Source organism: Caloenas nicobarica, chromosome 1, assembly GCF_036013445.1.
Source record: "Caloenas nicobarica isolate bCalNic1 chromosome 1, bCalNic1.hap1, whole genome shotgun sequence".
NCBI lineage: Eukaryota > Metazoa > Chordata > Aves > Columbiformes > Columbidae > Caloenas > Caloenas nicobarica.
The window spans coordinates 118,918,398-118,937,053 of NC_088245.1; the positions used below are offsets into that span (position 1 = coordinate 118,918,398).

An 18,656-nucleotide genomic window follows, 5' to 3' on the forward strand; every position below is an offset into this window, starting at 1 on the left:
CAAACCCCCACTTCGAGAGCAACATCATCGTTCTTCGTGACAATGACAAGTGCTGCCAAGGCCAAGAGCACAGCATCTGTCCACATTGGCCTGAGAACCATTCACATCTTCAGAGTCAATGCTGAGCACCATGGCAGGCAGCTTGCAAGTCCGCACTGGAGAACACGGTATTTAGTCTAAACAATCAATTTCACATAAATGAAAGTTCTGAAAGGTGGAGAGAGAAAACACTCCGATAGCTTTAAGTTTATTAAACCTAGCATGGTTGAAAAGCAAAAGACGAAAAACATGATATATTTTTGTTTATTATTGCTCTTAAAGGGCTTGGTCATCAAATATACAAGCTATGTTCTATTAAACCAGAAGAAAATAAGATATAAAATCTATGCTCACTTCTCAAATTCAAGTCACCTGCTAATCTTCATTAGTGACATTAACTTCAGCTATTTCCAGTCAATTTATACAGACTCTGTGTACGTGTGCGTGTGTGTGTATAAAAACCCCTATTCAAGTAGATAAAATTCAAAATGAAGAGATTTGTGTTGCTTTTGTAGTGTTTTGTGCATTGCTGGATATTTTCCAAATGGTTACTGATATGTCTGCTTAGAAGAGCAAAATTTAAGTAACTGATGATGTATTTATTGTATTTTCAAAAAGAAAGCATGACCAGTAAGTTATGATAAGAAAATACAAAATGTTGATTATTCTCCCCTCGATGTACATGCACTAATCCCGTGATTCCTAACAGGGAGTTACATGCACTAAGAGGAGAAAAGGATCCCATAAAGAGAAAGGCTATTCATTCCCTTCTCCTTTAAGTATCTCCCCTCTTCTCAGCATTAAGAAGGGATTTATTTTGTGAAATTCTTGTCATGCCCATTAATATACTGCTCAAAATGTAAGTATAAAACAGTGGTCGGCCTGCTTTGCAAGCCTCACTCTGCTAAGCCAGTACAATTTATATATATTCAATATGTTCAGGAAGCAAGTATACAGCATTTGTAACATCTTTCTAACAAGCAAGAATTAGATCTATTACTGAATTACTTAAGGAAAAAAAAAAAAAGAAGAAAAGACAGGAAAAGAAAAGAAAGAGAAGCTCACTGCTTTTAGTCTTCTGGTTAAAAAATAGGGAAAAGTACGAGAGTTATCTTTATCGGCATTTGGAAGTCTGATCGTATTAAAGACAAAGTACAAAAACATCCAGCAAGGAAAACAGAGTCACGGCTAGGCTCTGTTCTCCTGAATTCCAAAAGTATATTCCAAATTCCACTAACATTAACAACAGTTTTGGATCCTGTCTTAGGGAAGATTTATTAAGGGGACAAAGATGACACACTAATGCTGGGGCTACGGGTACAATGATTCAGTGAGGATGAGTCTAAGAGGAGACAGACAATGTAGGTCATCCTACAAATGCTCTTGTTGAAAAGAGCACAAATAAAAATCAAGTGCATGACAGAACAGTGATTAATGACCCCAAGCAAAATATTTTCTAAGTTACAAAATTGCTCTTCCAGTGTTTGAAACCAGAAAAACCTGTGGGAGAAGAGGTTATGATCCAACTGTTAGAGTAAATATGAAAAGGTGGTAAATTATTACTCTCTTATCTTGGTTACTAGAGCAAAGACAAAAATAACAACGAGTGCTTTGATAAGATCTGCTCTTTACAAAAGGGAGATAAATATTCTAGTGGCAGCTGGGTTAAAAATACAGACCCTGAGGGTCAGCTTCTGCCCTCAGCTGTAGATCTGCAACTTCTGAGCCCAGCCAAATGCAGATTGTGGCCTTCAGACTTGAACATACAGGTAGTTCCCATCTGTTTGCAAATAATTCTCCAGCTATGCACACAGCAGCAATCTACAATAATCTCAGAAGGTGCATTTGTGAAAAAGAGAAAGCAAAAAAGAGAGACAGGTACAACCATGATTCTGATCTCTAATTTTCGGAGAAAAAAAGAAAAGAAAAGAAAAGAAACAAAGGTCAACAAGCAAAACTAAAGATATTTAAAAACCCTGAAGGGACCCAATACTCCTTCTAATGCTTAACAGCACAGCTCACCTTGCAATATATTTCACATTAACATCTAAAGCACAATCAAGTAGAAAGTGTAGTGCACCCTGTCCTTACAGCTCAGGGTAAGATCCTGGCTCCATCTAATCGATGTCGAAACTCAGATGCCAGTATTCAAAATCTGATTGCTACGGACCTCTCCTTTTCAATTTTTTGTAAAAAGACATTTTGAAAAATATTGTGCTGATTTCTGCTGCTGCCTCCCAGTTCACTGAGAGAGGCTGGCTGAACTGGACTTCAGTGATGCAAGATGCAAACAGGAATAAAAGGAGAAAACATCAGGACAATTGAATAAATTTCCTTCTTTGCATAACTCCAAATCCTACAGTCACCATTAATTCAGAAAACAAACCAAACCCAAACAGATTTAAGATTATCATACATGTATGATGTGAAACAGGGCAAACAACACCCAAGACTGAAGTCATATTTTGAAATTAAACAGCCTTGAGCAGTTAGCAGGAGATATGATGAGAATTTTTTACTGTTTTAATACTAGTGGATCTGTTCTATGGCATGTGCTGATCAATAACACACTGCTTCCAAACTCCACTATCTGTTCTCCCACATTACAGAAGTTTTAAGACGTTGCCTGAAAATAAAAAGTATCAGTGTAACATACAAATAGGATTTCATCTGTAGCCATGACAACACAGCCTATCCAAAATTACTCTAACCCAGTGAACATCTGTCGATTAATTCAAGAAGGGCTGTTTTTTCCAGGCTCATTAATAAAAAAGGTTGGAAATCAACAAACATTACGTTGGCTTTAGCAAGAGGAAACATTCAATGGCTCCTGTTGTAAAAGTGAGTGTAGTGCCCTCGACAGAAACCAGTGTATTCAGTCATCTGAAGATGCATGTGGCCATGGCCAATGCCTTCTTTCATCTCCCCACCATCAAAATCCCCCAACAAAGCAAGAAAAATTAGTTTCTTCTGCCACCCCAGCCCAGATTTTCTCCCATAGTTTGACTACAGTGATCCTTAAACAGGCAGAAAGTTGATGCATTCGCTTCAGTTGATGCCTCCAACTTCTTCATTCTTGGCTCAAGTTTTATTCATTAATATTAGTCATCAGTTATTAATAAAAAGATAGTTTCTAAGTGTTTGTTGTTGTTTTTTTAACTGAAGTTAATCGGATACCATAGTCTGTTTATATGTGCTGAACTGCAGCTGTCAGTTATTCCTTTTTCTTGAATTCCTGGTTGCCGTAGCTGGAGCCTTTTTCTATTTCAGTTACTCCTATCAGTCTACGTACTCCAAAGGAAGCTTTAAAATATAACAGAAAAATTGGAGGTATATTAAAACCAGCTCAAGGATTCAGAAAGTTACATGTAAATACACAAGCAGAACCAACATGAGTCAACCCAATCCTGAAGACAGTAATGACTACAGACCAACAGTACACTGCATGTGGCTGCACATGGATCACAGGTTAGGCTTCACTAAAAGAGGGGGAGAATCCAGACTTCAAAATATAATTAATGCTTCTGTGTTGATTAACAGGCTAGTGGTATGCACACTGAAGCACAACACACCCCCTCATTTGTTTTTTGGATTTGATTTGGTTGGTTGTGGTTTATTGTGGCTGGCTTATTTGTTTCTTTTTTTTTTTTTGTTAGGGTTTTCTGGGGGGGTGGCTTGGGTTTTTTATTGGTTTGTTTGTTTTTTAATTCACAGAAAAGGCATGCAGTAAAAGTATTTTCTCCTTCAAGCACCATAATAACAGGCTACAATACGCACTATTTATTGCTATACAACATAAACACTACAGACTGCGCTCCAAGTACTCTTCTGCAAGCCCCATTCATATTAATTAATACACAGAACTTATTGGAGGTAACGGATCCTGCTACATGTCACTCTGGGCTTAGCATCTTCTCTGCTTTTATTACCTGCTCCAACAAATCCCAGGAATGCAAGGATAAGGAGAGGTGATCCACTTGCAAAAACTCCAAAGCCAAATGTGAAGAGAGGAGAGAGGAGAACTGTGGCCCAAAAAAGAAAGTTGAGGAGAGTCCATGGTCTCCTACGAGGTTTAAACTGCTGCCCAGGAAATTTGCCTTCCTGATTATACATCTCTTGCAAAGCATCCTGTGAGAAAGAGAAGATGGAAGAAAACGTGTTCATAATGTTTGCACCAAGGAATCTGAAACTAGTCAACTCCAGGACAGCAAGGACAGTATCTGTGGTAAATGTCCATCAAGATTACAGAGCTTCCATTTTCATCTGCTGTCATTTATTTGGGCATTTCTGTTGACTGCCAAGGCCACAGTACTAGCCCTTTCAAGGCAATCTTGGCCACCATCAGAAACTGAAGCCACACCAGCTTCTCCACTATGAAATACCTTAATCTCTTCTCTTAATTGCTCAGGAATTTAGGGCAGTGTCAGGCCAGAGGCCAATTCAATGTCTCTTTGCTGGATGCTTTTTCTTTCCATTTTTATTTCCAGAAAAAGGTCAGCATGACTTAGCAAAGCACAGCAGAAAAATGCTATCTATACAGCTAGAAGAAGAAGGCAAAGCACAAGTCGACCAGCAGAGATAGCTCTGTGCTAGTCATAACTCTAAGACTTCAACAGAGCAGTTGCATCCTGAGCGGAGTCTGCAAAGAGATGCAACCACGAAACACATCACCCAACGGAGCAGCATGCCTTCAGCCTTCCCTCAGCTTGTAAGAATGTTCTGTAAGGTTTCCAAGCTCTTACCAAGGATGGCTCAAGTTTGGCTTTTTCTCAGTTTTCCCACTTAATCTGTTTGTCTTTCAGCTTCCCTTATAAAGGGCTGAGAAGCGCAAGATGTTCCTTGCCAATGACACAGTCTTCTGAGGACATACCCTCTGCATGGGAGGGAGCGCTTTAAGGATTCCAGTTACAACATATTGCTACCACCATGAGATCAATATATTAAAAAAAAAACAAAACAGAAGGAAAAGCTTTGTGCTGTTTGAAGGCATGCTGGCCATGTGCTACATCAGTCCCTGGCAGCAGATCCCAGGGACTGTCTGTACCATGTCACACACCACTGCAGAGGCATTATCAGGAGGCAGAAGGAAAGTGACAGTGGAAGAAACATGAAAGCAAAGGACGATTGCTGCTAAAAGCCAGGACCGGCTGTCCCTGACATACAGTTATTACTCTTCTTCAGTGAACTAAAAACACCCACAGGGAAAATTGAGCTTTCACAAATGTGTGACGGAGACCCAAGAGCTGAAGAACATAAAAAGAAAGTGGATTGCTATTAGCCTTTTGCAACTCAGGCATCTCTCTGAATCCCATTGTGCTTCTCAGCAATTTGAGACCTACCCACTAGCCAGCCCTCCATGGCCAAGGGGCTCTTCTGCACTGCTCCTTCCAGCAGCTTGAGGGATGGCTGCCAAATTATACATAATATTTCCATCTCTCCTCTCCATCCAGTGGAAGAGTGTGCATCACTCAGTGCCTTAATACACTACCCCATGAAAGTCTCAAAAGAGAGAAGGAGAGCGGAAGGATGAGTGAGGAGAAAGCAAAGCAGTTTACCTTTTCCTGGTAAAGCTTATGAAGCCAGTTTGCAGCTTCCTTTTCATCTTGAGGGATATCTTCCAGAGGAAATCTCCTAGATTAGCAGAGAGATTAAAAAAAAAAAATAAGGGAAAATCCAGGTATTTGACTTAAAGTCTCTACTAGGGAAGATCTTCCCTTCAATGAAGGGCATAAGCTACAGGTAATACTGTCCCTGAAGGCAGAGGCCTTAATGCAGAGAAGAACTGGGACTTAAATATTTAACACCCGATTCTCCACCTAAAACAGATTTCTAAGACAAAAGAAACTGTGTGAGCTCCTATGAATTTCACAGCACATTAGTAAAACGAGCAACTCCCATTCAAACACTGTTCGTTCTGCACCGTAACCACCACCAGTTGATTCACAGTGAGCTCAGACTGAGGCACCCACAGCCGGGAAAAGACAAGCAAGTGGCAAACCCCGGGATAATTTTTTGTTACATTTTGTTAGTGTAAACCCTGTTTCAGAAGAAATGGAATGGGTGGTTAAAAATTAACTTTGTACCAATTTTTAGGAAAACATCTTCTACTACAGTGACTGCACTTCTCTCTTCTTGCCTCTCCAGCCCTACGGACTGAGGCATGCACTTCTGGGTGCACACAAAAGTCATGTCCCCCTTCAGGTACTGCTCTGATCTCACCAAGAACACAGACCTTTTAAGAGCCTCTTTCTAGTGGTGAAGAGCCAACCATTCTCCTGCATTTTTTTTATTTTCTGAGGTAGGCCACTAACACATACACAAACATATCCTCTCCTTTCTCAGTGGCACACATCTCAGCCCCGGATCAATTCAGAAAGAAGTTGCTCCATTTGTAGAGGGCAGGCACACACCTTCCCCTCAGCTTGAACACATTTTAGCAACACTTGGACTTATCAGGACCCTCTTACAGAAGGGCAGTAAGAATGGAAAGGTGACCTCTGGGAGGGCTCTAGACACAGCGATCCCAGATACAACTTATTTGCTGCTGTTCAACCATGGAATATATTTCCACAGTACAAACTAAAGCCTTTGAGTCTGCAGCAGCAGAGGGAAGATATTCTAATACATTTCTAATAACTTCTGCATCCTGTAAACAAATCGAACACCAGATTTTACAGATTCACTTTAATTAGCTCTAATAGGAGGAGCTGCTCAATTAATGTAGATAATGCTCAACAAAAGCTCATTAAAAAGTCATTTCCTAAAAGCTCTCTAGCAAAGTTGTCACTGTATTGCTGTCGCCACTAGAGGGTACTCACAGCAATAACATTCGGTCATTGTGCTTTTTTGGCTGCGATAGAGTTAATTTTCTTCACAGTGGCTTGTATGGGGCTATGTTTTGGATTTGTGCTGGAAACTGTTGATAATATAGGGAAGTTTTAATTTTGATGAGCAGTGCTTCTACAGAGTCAAAGGCTTTTCTGCTTCTCACCTCACCCTGCCAGCGAGCAGGCTGGGGGTGCACAAGCAGTTGGGACAGGGCACAACCAGGACATCTGACCTCAACTGACCAAAAGGATACTCCAGACCATGGCATCATGTTCAGCAACGAAAAGATGAGGGAAGAAGAAAGAAGTGAGAGACATTTGGAGTGATGGTAGTTGTCTTCCCAAGTAATCATTACCCATGATGGAGACTGGCTTTCCTGGAGATGACTGAACACCTGCCTGCCCATGGGAAGCGGTGAATTAATTCCTTGTTTTGCTTTGTTTGCATGTGTGGCTTTTGCTTTACCTACTAACCCATCTTTGCCTCAACCCACGAGTTTTCTCACTTTTACTCTTCTGATTCTCTCCCCCATTCCACCAGGGGCAGTGAGCAAGCAGCTATTTGGTGCTTTGTTGCCAGCTGGGGTTAAACCACTGCAGTCATTTAGCTGATTATTTTCTCTGGAGCCAGTCAGGAGAAAGACTCGATCCTCTGGAGAGAGCTAAGCTTCTTACCTATGCACAGGTAACTGTGTACACATATACCAAGAACAAGAGCTTATGTGTTTCCTTACTCTGAGCTAAGCTAAGTCTGCTGGCACATTAAGGACACATTCAATTTTCATAAAAACCTGTAAAAATGGCTTCCTTATTCTCATAGCTTATTTTCCAAAACTGAGAAAAAGCTTAAAGTGTAGAGAAGCATCCTGAGAATGTTGATTCAGTCCACAAATGTTGAGGAATGGCTACGGGAAAAGGGGCATGGGTCCAGTGATCTGCTGTATCAGGAAAGCTTGTTCTAGTCAGCATGAGTAGGCCTTGGTAGGCCTCGGTGAGCAAGAGTCAGAAACTGCTGATGGAAAAGTACTGACCGAGGGTAATCTGGGTTATTTACAGGCAAAGAGGAGTTTCAGTAAACGACCTTGAGGGACTAGCTCTGGGAAGAAGAGGAGCTTGCATACCAGAGAAACCGCAAGGGGGGTTGGGCTACTTAGGTATTCTCTCCAATTATTGAATGACTAGTAGGCATAATTATCTAAGGGACTATATAAGTGTGTGCAACTTATTAATAAATTGAAGTATGCTTTATCACTCATATTGAGTCGGCTGCATTTCTTCCTCCGCCTTCTCAGGTCTGAATCCCTGGTGGGGTTCTTCCCCGCAATTTGGCGCCCAAACAGGGACCTGAGTGGCGGATAGGGAAAGGAACGGCGCCGGGAGCAGCGACCGGCGGGCAAGAGCGATCGAACACTGTGCTGCGGTGTATCGTCTCCGACGCCTGAACCGAGTGAAGTTCGCCGTACTGGGCTACAGGAGGGCTGCAAGGAGGTCTTTAAAGCGCAGGAGGAGGTACCGTGCTCGGCTATAAATAACGGTAGCATGGATTTAGAAGTAGCCCTAGATTTATTGCAAAGCTTTTTAGAAAAGCGGGGGGTGGATTATAGTTGCGTTAAACAGCTAGCTGGTCTAGTAGCAACAGGGAAAGCTAAGGGGTGTTTTCAGGATCCGGATTCGTTATTTGAAGAAGCGGAGTGGAGAAAATTAGGAGATGTGTTATGGGATATGGTGATAGATGAGGACAAAACAGCGAAAAAGTTAATGAAACCGTGGCGTGAGGTTATAAATAATATTAAGAGGCATAAGGTCGAGAAAAATTTGGCAGCAGTTGCGTCTCAGAAGTTAGGTCGGATGGAGCCGTCTGCTCCGCCACTAGATGCTGGAATATCGCCCTTTTCGGAGGGGTCTGCACCGCCACCGCAGACGAATGATTTGTTGTTTAGTAATTGTCGGGTTCCTAATCCACCTTGTTGGCAAACAGTTAAAGTTACGGAAAGAGGGGAGTTAAAGCGACAAGCGGAAACAAGAGAGCAGGGAGATAGTCGTAGGGTGGACGAATCAAGGGAGCCAGAGAAAAAGGTAGAAACGGGTAAATCAAACCGGGGTAGTTGTCCTACGTTGCTTAACTGGAGAAGGATCATGGAAGATGCAGCAGAAGCTGGAGATTTTACTCCTCTAGCGTTTCCAGCGATGTTTCAAAGGGATCAGCATGGGGACATGCAAGCAGGGTACAGTCCAATTAGCTGGAAGTTGTTATCTCAGCTCAGGAGTACGGTATCGGAATCTGGTTTGCATGGTGAACCGACCAAGCAAATGTTGAATTATGTGTTTGGAAGTACGGTATTAGTTCCGGAGGACCTTAAGGTGATCATGAGGATGATTATGACGCAGTCGCAGCTGTTGTTGTGGCAGGCGCACTGGCAGCGGTTTTGCGAGGCATCGGTGCAGCAAAGAAGGGGGCCCGATGACCCGTTGAACGGCGTTACAGTAGAGCAGTTGATGGGTACAGGACCGTTCCTGGAAGTACGGGCCCAATTACAGATGGGGCCGGAAAGGTGTATTGAGGCAATGCGAACGGCAAGGCTAGCGGTGGAACAGGTTAAGACGGCACAGCCAGCGCCTTCCTATATGTCTATAAAGCAAGGTAGAGAGGAGCCTTTCGCACAATTTATAGATAGAGTTACCGCGGCCATAGAGCAGTCGGATGTGCCTGAGTGGATGAGGGCAGCGTTGTTGAGGCAGTGTGCAGTTCAGAATGCGAATCAGGCGACTCGGTCTATTCTAATAACGTTGCCAGCAGACGCTACGATTGAGTTGATGTTAGATCGAATGAGCAGGGTTCCGGTAGGGCCTCAGGCTATGTTAGTGGAAGCTATGGATAGGTTAGGGAAAGACCTCCTGCAGGCCCAGCAACAAGCTCTAGCAGCCCAGTCGCAGTTTCAAGAACAAGCCTTTGCTGCGTTAGCTCCGCTCCGTGCCGGTGCTGTGGAAGCTGGAAGCCAGCCTCGCAGTACTGAGGGGAGAAGAAGTAATAAGTGCTTCACATACGGACGGGAGGGTCATATCCGTCGAGACTGCAGAGCGACTCGAGTGTGGTGCGAGAACTGCAGATCGACCAACCACAGCTCAGAAGCATGTTACTCGGGAAACGGGAGAATGAGTGCATCGAGCCGCCGCGCCCCGATAAAAATGGCAGCTCCTGCAGTCGCGACATCGGAGCGACAAACAGCGAGTCAGGAGGAACCAGTACCAGCGTCACGCAACCTGCAGGTGTCCTCCAGCCAGCCACGAGAGGGAGCCTCGGATTGGACTTGGCAACCGCAGTAGAAATAACTTTAATGGACTCCAAACCGCGCCGTGTAGCTACAACAGTAAGAGCGCCTTTAGTGATCAACGGTCAACCACAGGGTGCATTACTGATAGGGCGGTCTTCAAGCAGCATGAAGGGACTGACAATTATTCCAGGACTTATCGATGCAGACTATACGGGTGTCATACAGATCATGATTCAGACATTGTTTCCACCTATCCATATTCCTCGAGGCAGCAGAATTGCGCAATTGATACCGCTAATGCAGTTGACAAGAGACATGAAAACAGCGTCTCGGAAGGAGCGAGGTGATCAGGGTTTTGGATCTACAGGACCTGCAGCATTGCTGACAATGCCCATGAATCGATGACCGAATACAACCGTGCGACTGGAATGTCGGGGCCAATTTTTATTACTGTCTATGTTGTTGGACACTGGGGCAGATTTAACCATCGTGGATGCAAAAGCCTCTCCGGAGTGAGTCGCCCCTTGAGAAGGCCCAGACGGTGTTTACTGATGCAGGCAAGAAATCTAGAAGGGCTGCCATTACTTGGAACGTCAACGGTGAGTGGCACCACCACTTGCTGGAGGCAATTCCAGAGGATTCGCTGCAGACCCTTGAACTTGCTGCCGTGGTATGGGCTATGGGGACTTGGAAGGATGAGGCTGTTAATGTGGTGACTGATTCTCTGTATGTGGCAGGTGTTTTGCAGAGAATTGAAGATGCGCAGATCAAAGATGTTAGGCAACCGCGCTTGGGGGAATTATTTAGACAGCTGCGTAGCTCAAGGACATGGGTGTGAAGAGTTTGATGGTATGTGTTGCTTTAATATCTCTGATCACAGCAAGTCCATTCAGTCACAACTAAAGCAGTTGCGGGATCACGTGGAGAAGTTACAAGTAGAGGACGATCCTTTTAGAGCATGGTGGGCTTCGCTAAGATTTCCAAGCTGGTTACTGAGCTTTTTAAGGCCAATGTTGGTCAGTTTTATCTTTATCGTTATTATATTAAGTATTAGAATCTGTTGTTTATCTTGTATCCGCAATATGTGTGTCAAAGTTATTGAATCTGTTTTTCGTAAAGATGTATTATTAGCCCAAAAAGAAAAAGGGGGAATTGTTGAGGAATGGCTACGGGAAAAGGGGCATGGGTCCAGTGATCTGCTGTATCAGGAAAGCTTGTTCTAGTCAGCATGAGTAGGCCTTGGTAGGCCTCGGTGAGCAAGAGTCAGAAACTGCTGATGGAAAAGTACTGACCGAGGGTAATCTGGGTTATTTACAGGCAAAGAGGAGTTTCAGTAAACGACCTTGAGGGACTAGCTCTGGGAAGAAGAGGAGCTTGCATACCAGAGAAACCGCAAGGGGGGTTGGGCTACTTAGGTATTCTCTCCAATTATTGAATGACTAGTAGGCATAATTATCTAAGGGACTATATAAGTGTGTGCAACTTATTAATAAATTGAAGTATGCTTTATCACTCATATTGAGTCGGCTGCATTTCTTCCTCCGCCTTCTCAGGTCTGAATCCCTGGTGGGGTTCTTCCCCGCACACAAACATACTCAAAATCAAAATTATCTGCACGCAGTCATTAGTTTCTTTAATAGTGTACAATGAGTAATTTTACCTTGCAACATCATGCTCAACACAATTTTATGAGCCCAAAGCTCTTCTAACAACTACAGAAAACTGCATTTCTTTTCTCCTGCTGCCTCATCAACTTACATCTCCATCAGCAAGCCACAGGATACTTAACCGAACGCAGCCACTCTTCAATGTATAATTACAGAGATGTACATCCATGCATGTGTGCCCCAGATCTAACTAGGCATGCTACATGCATCTGCTATCAGTATAGAATTACAGGTGGTAACCCCATGACCAGCTGTTTTGCTAACTGTTAAGTTGTCTGCTCACTTTCCTCATCAGGAATATGTCTGGCAAGTGTAAATAATAAAAAAGAAACCCCTTTCAAATGAATAACCCCATCTCTCTCCCCATCACCTCCACAGCCTTGTTTATAATTGAAAGATTAAAATGTTGTGGAAGTTCCAGTATCTGAAAACAGAACTGGAATGCTGCCCTTGCCCTTCCCCGTTAGGGCTGCACCACTCTGCCTCCTCAGGATAGCATTTCTTCCACAAAACTGTTGCTGTTACACCTTGACACAATAGATAATGAATGCGATTCCCTACAAAGTCTTTCACCCTTGGGGGCTCTGGCAAGGCACACCTGTCCTGTAGAAGTACAATGTATAGAGGCAGTGCCCCACATCTGCAATGTCTGCAATGCTAGAGTGGAAAGGTGTGTGGGGAAGTAGCAAAGCTTTTTTCCTTTTTTTTTTTTTTTTCCCTCTCCTTTCCTCTCACCAAAAACCCCCAAAACCAAACATTAACTTCATCACCATAATGTAGCAACATTTTCCAAAGTGGTGGTGAAGTCCCCAGAGAAGTAGAAGTGAACTGTCAAAAGAACCGTGGAAAGAACAACTAGGTTGATTGTCAGGTGCAAACACAAAAGGGAAAATAAGAAATTCAATAGGAAAGGGTTGGTAGTTTTTATGATCACAAGGAAGCCTTTAAAGCAGAAGGCAACAAGAAGAAAGCAAGAAAGAGAAAGCATGTGTGTGTGCGTGCTGCAAGGAGTTTGGTTTTAGCAGATACTCTTTCAGGAAAAAGAACAACGAGGAATTTGAGGAGTGTACTACCACATTCATACAATGTCTGAATTTCAGCATTATTTAACTTGTAATCTGCTAATCAAACCATGTGAGAGAAAGAGAGAAACTGGCATATTAAGGAGCTTTATGCCATTCACCACAAGAGACTACTCACATTGGACAGGCTATTTATACTATGCATATGCTTGCAGGGGACTTGGAAGGGGACAGAACAGTTGGTTTTCTGTTCCCAGCAGAGAAAGGAAAAACGCAGACTAGAGTCCTCGCTGCACAAAATTTGGGGAAATCCTGTAACAACAATGTGGTTCTATTCAGGCTTAAAAGGTCTGCCCAGTGCTGTCTGACTTGCTGGGTGATATTATCAAGGGATCTCACATATGAAAGTGAGCTGAAGCAAGGGAGAAGTCTTTGTAGGCTGCAAAGAAGGTTGAAGGACAAGGAAAAGGGGACTACAGCAAAGGACATTAACCTGTAAAATCTGAATACACTTCGACATGCCAAAGCATGCATCTCAGGGCTCTCTTCCATCATCATATGCTCACCTTACACACATATCTGCTTCATATTTCTTTCCATAAAGGATTCCTAATAGAGACGGGTTCTTGTTTCCTCTGAAATTTAGTGTTACATCATACACTGCTGAAACTGTTACAAAAAAAGAAAATATGGCTATTATATCAGCAATTCTAGCAACCACATTGCCGACATCCTTGCATTAGACAGCAACAGGGCCTCATGCAAGCCTTGCCTTAATGATGTCAGGTACGAGAGCCCTTCACTACTTTGTGTTTACATGTTGTATTTATCTGTTTCAGCCACCTGACATATTCCCACCTACTTAGCATGTGTTACCAAAACACAAGACAACTTGATGAACCAAGCAACCATGACATACATGAAAGGTTTAATATTTTTTAAGACTTCTATCTGAGAATTGTGTGGCACAAATTAACAGCTGTCATGCAGAATGATTATTACTGCCAGCTCACTAATTGTAATGGAGGTAATCAACAGAGTATACGGTGTGGTACACAGAGTATATTAAATCACATATTACAATTAATGCAAAAAAGTAGCAGCTTGCCAGTACCTGTTCCCCTGAGACACTGGACAGCAGTGGTGAAACCTTTGGTTCTGGGCAACAGGTGGTATTTCAGTTTAGGCAACCCCTTGGATTCAGCCACCTCCATGCTGATACGATGCTTGGTCTCTGTAAAACGAGTTCCTTCACAGTACAGGAGAAACTAGCTCAACGAGACGAAAGGCAAAAAACAAGGACACCTTGTGATCACAAGAAAGCACACAGAATACTGAAAATTTGTGTGAGATAAACATACATCCATGCACATACACACTTTAATTGCTTAATCTGATCATCAAGTATTAAGCAGAAGTACCACACCTCACAACTAATTTACAATAGATTAGATTTTAAGTTTAACAACAGTGGTACCAAATTTAAGGTGACAAAAGTCTAAATGGTTATACCTGAAATGTTTACTTAAAAAAAAAAAAAATGCCTAAAAGGTTTGGCTGGCTGGCGATGGACTAATCTACAAATTAGAAAAAGCAATTCAAACATTAGTACATGACAACTTTAGCAAAAAAATATATTAATCACTAGATACCTCATTTAAAATTTGTACTGTACAACAAGCATTACTCATTTGAAGACTGACTTGTTTATCTGAAAGGTTTTCTGATTTTTAGGTCGGTTTGTTTTGGTTTTAGTGGTTTTTGTTTTTTTTTTTGCATTGTGCTGTGTTCATAAAAAGTGGTGCCTTTCCGTAAAACCTTGTCCATCTTGTAAGTCACCAATCTGATTCTAGTATCCCGAGTAACTACCAAAGACTTTAAATCCTCCCACATTAACTTCAAGCAGCACAAAACACAGATCTCTCCTTCTCCTGCCTCTCTATTGCCTCTGCTCTACCCAAGAGACTAGAAACAATGCAAAGCCAAGAGCGCACAACAAAGCCCTGGGGTGAACTTCTGTTTATCCCTGGCCTTTTTGAATGGTGGACATCATTCTCATTGCACCAAGCAAAGGAAACACTGCTCCACTGCAACACACAAATCTCTGCATCCCAGGTAGGTAATGGAGGGGGAGAAGGGCAGGTTGCTGCTACTCTCTCATAGCAGTATCATGCAATGCTGTAATGTTGCAATTCAAATGCAAGACTTGTCAAATGCATCACTACACATCTGCTGTTTGTCAATACTGCAGTTGCTAAACTTTTTCTCAGTAGTGTATCCACATACCGTGCACCACAAAAGGTAAGTTAAATCAATATTACAGAATCAGAACCACAGAATGGTTGGGGTTGGAAGGAACCTCTGGAGATCATCTAGTCCAACCCACCTGCTAAAGCAGGTTCACCCAGAGCAGATCGCACAGGAATGTGTCCAGGCGGGTCTTGAACGTCTCCAGAGAAGGAGACTCCACAACCTCTCTGGGCACCAGTGCTCTGGCACCCTCAAAGTAAAGAAGTTTTGCCTCATATTCAGATGGAATCTCCTATGCTTCAATCTGTGCCCATTGCCCTTCATCCCATCATTGGGCACCATTGAAAGGAGTCTGGTCCCATCCTCTTGACATCCACCCTTCAGATATTTATAAACATTGATAAGATCCCCTCTCAGCCTTTTCTTCTCCAGGCTCAACACACCCAGCTCTCTCAGTCTCTCTTCATAAAAAAGATGCTCCACACCCCTAATCATCCTCGTAGCCTGCCACTGGACTCCCTGCAGTAATTCCTTGTCCTTCTTAAACTGGGGAGTCCAGAACTGCATGCAATACTCCAGATGCGGCCTCACCAGGGCAGAGCAGAGGGGGAGGACGACCTTCTTTGACCTGCTGGTCACACTCTTCTTAATGCACCCCAGGACACCATTGGCCTTCTTGGCCACAAGGGCACATTGTTGACTCATGGTCAACCTGTTGTCCACCAGAACTCCCAGGTCCTTCGCTGCAGTACTGCTTTCCAGCAGGTCCGCCCCTAACCTGTACTGGTGCCTGGGGTTATTTCTCCCTAGGTGCAGGACCCTACACTTGCTTTTGTTGAACTTCCACAGACACAAGAGTTAGACCTACCAGAGTGCAGTGGAAGAATAAGAGCTGGTCCTGCAATCTTCATCTGGCCATTGAGGGCACATTTATTATGAAAACCTGACTAACCACCACCACCGCAGGGTGAGGACAGCACAAGGTACAGGGTCAACCCCAGTCTGCAGTGCAAGCTCTTTCCTCTACACCAAATTCTCATCTTCTTCTACTCCACAGCGCAGCGATCCTTCTGGATCAAGGGTGCGAGTGAGGTACGGACCATGCTGCAGTGCATGTCTGGGGAAGACCTCACAAAGGAAGGTTGTGCCACCAGCCCTGATTGTGGCATTTAGAATGCACAAAAATTTGGAAATTGATGTATTCAAGTCAATTTTAATCATGATTTTAATTACCAAGCAGGAAGTCTTGATTTAAATAATCAATGTTAACTACGTTTTGCATTTATATTTTCTAGTTGTTTTCCCTAGAGACTAGTCCTTGGTTCTCAATTGTAGAATCATTAAAATGTATAGATTTGCAACTGAAGTACAGCCTTCAGATTTTTTTAATTGGCAGGGGTTTTTATTTTTTTATTTTCAACACTGACCAGGAGAATATATCAAATGTCATTCCTATCCATATATTCAAGCAATCAAGTAGTTTAAAATACATGATCCAGATTCTTCTTTATCTTTGTAATGACAAAAAAAAACCCTAAACCAAAAAACCCACACAAATGACGTATTCACAATATACTAATTAATGCTTACTATTTCACTATTCATTTTAACAAGCTATACTTGCTAATATTGAAAAAAAATCACTTAAAATGCACAAAAAGCCTCTTAAAACATTTTATGAGCCAAATAACTGCACGTTATATGCGCTGCTATACGAGCAAAGCAGTACATTTATCAAAACATTTGCATTCAAACCTAAAAGAAGGTTAATAGGTTGATTATACCACTGTGTTGCTGCAGTAAAATCTAACAACTCTGCACATAATGAAAAATAGATATTTCACCCCTGACTTCAAATAATGTCAAAATAAAAAGGAAAAGGATAACTGCAAAAGCAGATGTAAGCTTGCCATATGTTCTCATTGAGATGTTTTGGGAAACCTGTCATTTTACAGATCAATGAATGTACTAACAAGAACTTCCTAACAAAGTTTATGGTTTGTTCACCCCCTCCACCCAAACTCACTGATTTCTCCAGAAAAGACTCTCTTGTTTATGCATCTTTTTAGCCTACCTCAGAAAATGTAGCTTAAGGTGATTTAGATTTAGTGGTCAACTATGGGCTATTTTTTTTAAAGGTAAAAATAAGTGCAGACAAAATTAACAAGTGTTACACAAGCCTGATTTATAAATTATCATCAAGCTTGTAATCATCTATGCAAGCTTCTGAACTGTTTCCCAAATGACTTCTCTCACCAACAGGCAAACAGAACAACACTCTCCCTTATCCCAAAAGACCTCCTGAAACAGAGCACATGTTTGCCTTGACAAAACTTGAAGAAAGTAGTTAGCTGACCTTCTCCTGATATAAAATGCTACAGTACCACATGAGTATTTCCATCACCATTTCAATTCTAGCCCTTGATACTAGAGCAGGACATTGACACTTACCCACATATATTCAGGATAATCAGCCAAACGTTTTAATCCTTCAATAACTGTATCTCTGTCTTCTTCCCATTTCCTTTTGCAGAAAACAATCTCAAGGAAGTACCACGTCCAGCCAATTAGGGGCACATATAGTAGCTCTTTCTTAGCAAGAACTTTGGAACTCTTGGAGAAAAACAAAAATAACAATCCAAAAATGTAATTTGCTGATTTGTACAACGAGATCAAACAAAGACACTAAAGTTAAGATGATGAAGAGTTGATGGAGTTATAGCTGGAAACTCAAATGCAAAGAAACTGTGTGTGTATGGGTTTTAAATAGACCCATAGTCCACCAGACGAAGGGAAAGGTCATGGCCTCACATACCCCTAGTACTCCAAAGCGCTCTGTCATCGTCCAGCCGCACAAGAAGTCAATTTCGAAGTTGTGATTCAAGATGATGATGACATGTTCTTTCCCAAAGGTGTTCACCGTGGCCTCGTCTGAGAACAAGGTGCATTCTGTGCCTGACCACCATTCCAGCAGCATTACCAACTCTGACAAACACAATAAAGACAGAGAGAGGAATTAGGGGTGCTACAGAAAGCATTTAGCATTTCATCTGCAGCCTCATTTGGTGCCTCATCTCCTCTGGCTCCCAACACCTGTCACCTTTTCAATCCAACCCAATAAAGATGAAATGAGCGCTTAGATGGCTATAAACCAAACAACATCATCAACCTTAAGCAGCATTTAAGGCACTAGATATACGCATTACGGATAATTTAACAAGTTTTTAACAGTGAAAAGTTTGCACATTATATTATGAATGTGAAATTTCATAATCACTGGAAAAAATACTCAAACTTTGTGCCTGAAAACAGACAGTTGAGCTGTTGATTGCTCCACTAACTGAGTACAGTTTCTCCCAGGTGGAACACAAATTATGCATAGATGCAGCCTAATGCTTTTACACAAGATGGAACGAGCTTTATGGAGGCAAACAGACCAATAGAGGGCTTTTAAAGGGATCCAGTGCCATCGATCTTCTGCAACAGATTTTAATATTAGAACACAGGACTCTAATTGTTCTGTATTGTGGTCATCAACAGAGTCAGAAGCACCAGAGAATTGAGCTAATTTATCAAAAT

At 42.3% G+C, this 18,656-nt stretch overlaps 1 protein-coding gene across 5 annotated transcripts in view; it reads right to left on the reverse strand.

Moving 5' to 3' along the window:
* Positions 1-287: 287 nt before the first annotated feature.
* AGPAT3 (1-acylglycerol-3-phosphate O-acyltransferase 3) overlaps positions 288-18,656 on the reverse strand; it is a 98,435-nt gene continuing 80,066 nt past the window's right edge. For all 5 annotated transcript variants that reach the window (XM_065633271.1, XM_065633236.1, XM_065633243.1 and 2 more), the window contains 7 exons: positions 17,893-18,062; positions 17,529-17,690; positions 13,942-14,095; positions 13,394-13,496; positions 5,595-5,670; positions 3,969-4,167; positions 288-3,342 (listed from right to left, as the gene is read on the reverse strand). In XM_065633271.1, the coding sequence (XP_065489343.1) occupies positions 3,254-3,342; positions 3,969-4,167; positions 5,595-5,670; positions 13,394-13,496; positions 13,942-14,095; positions 17,529-17,690; positions 17,893-18,062 (953 nt within the window). In that variant the 3' untranslated portion in view covers positions 288-3,253. The remainder of the gene's footprint in view (positions 3,343-3,968; positions 4,168-5,594; positions 5,671-13,393; positions 13,497-13,941; positions 14,096-17,528; positions 17,691-17,892; positions 18,063-18,656) is intronic.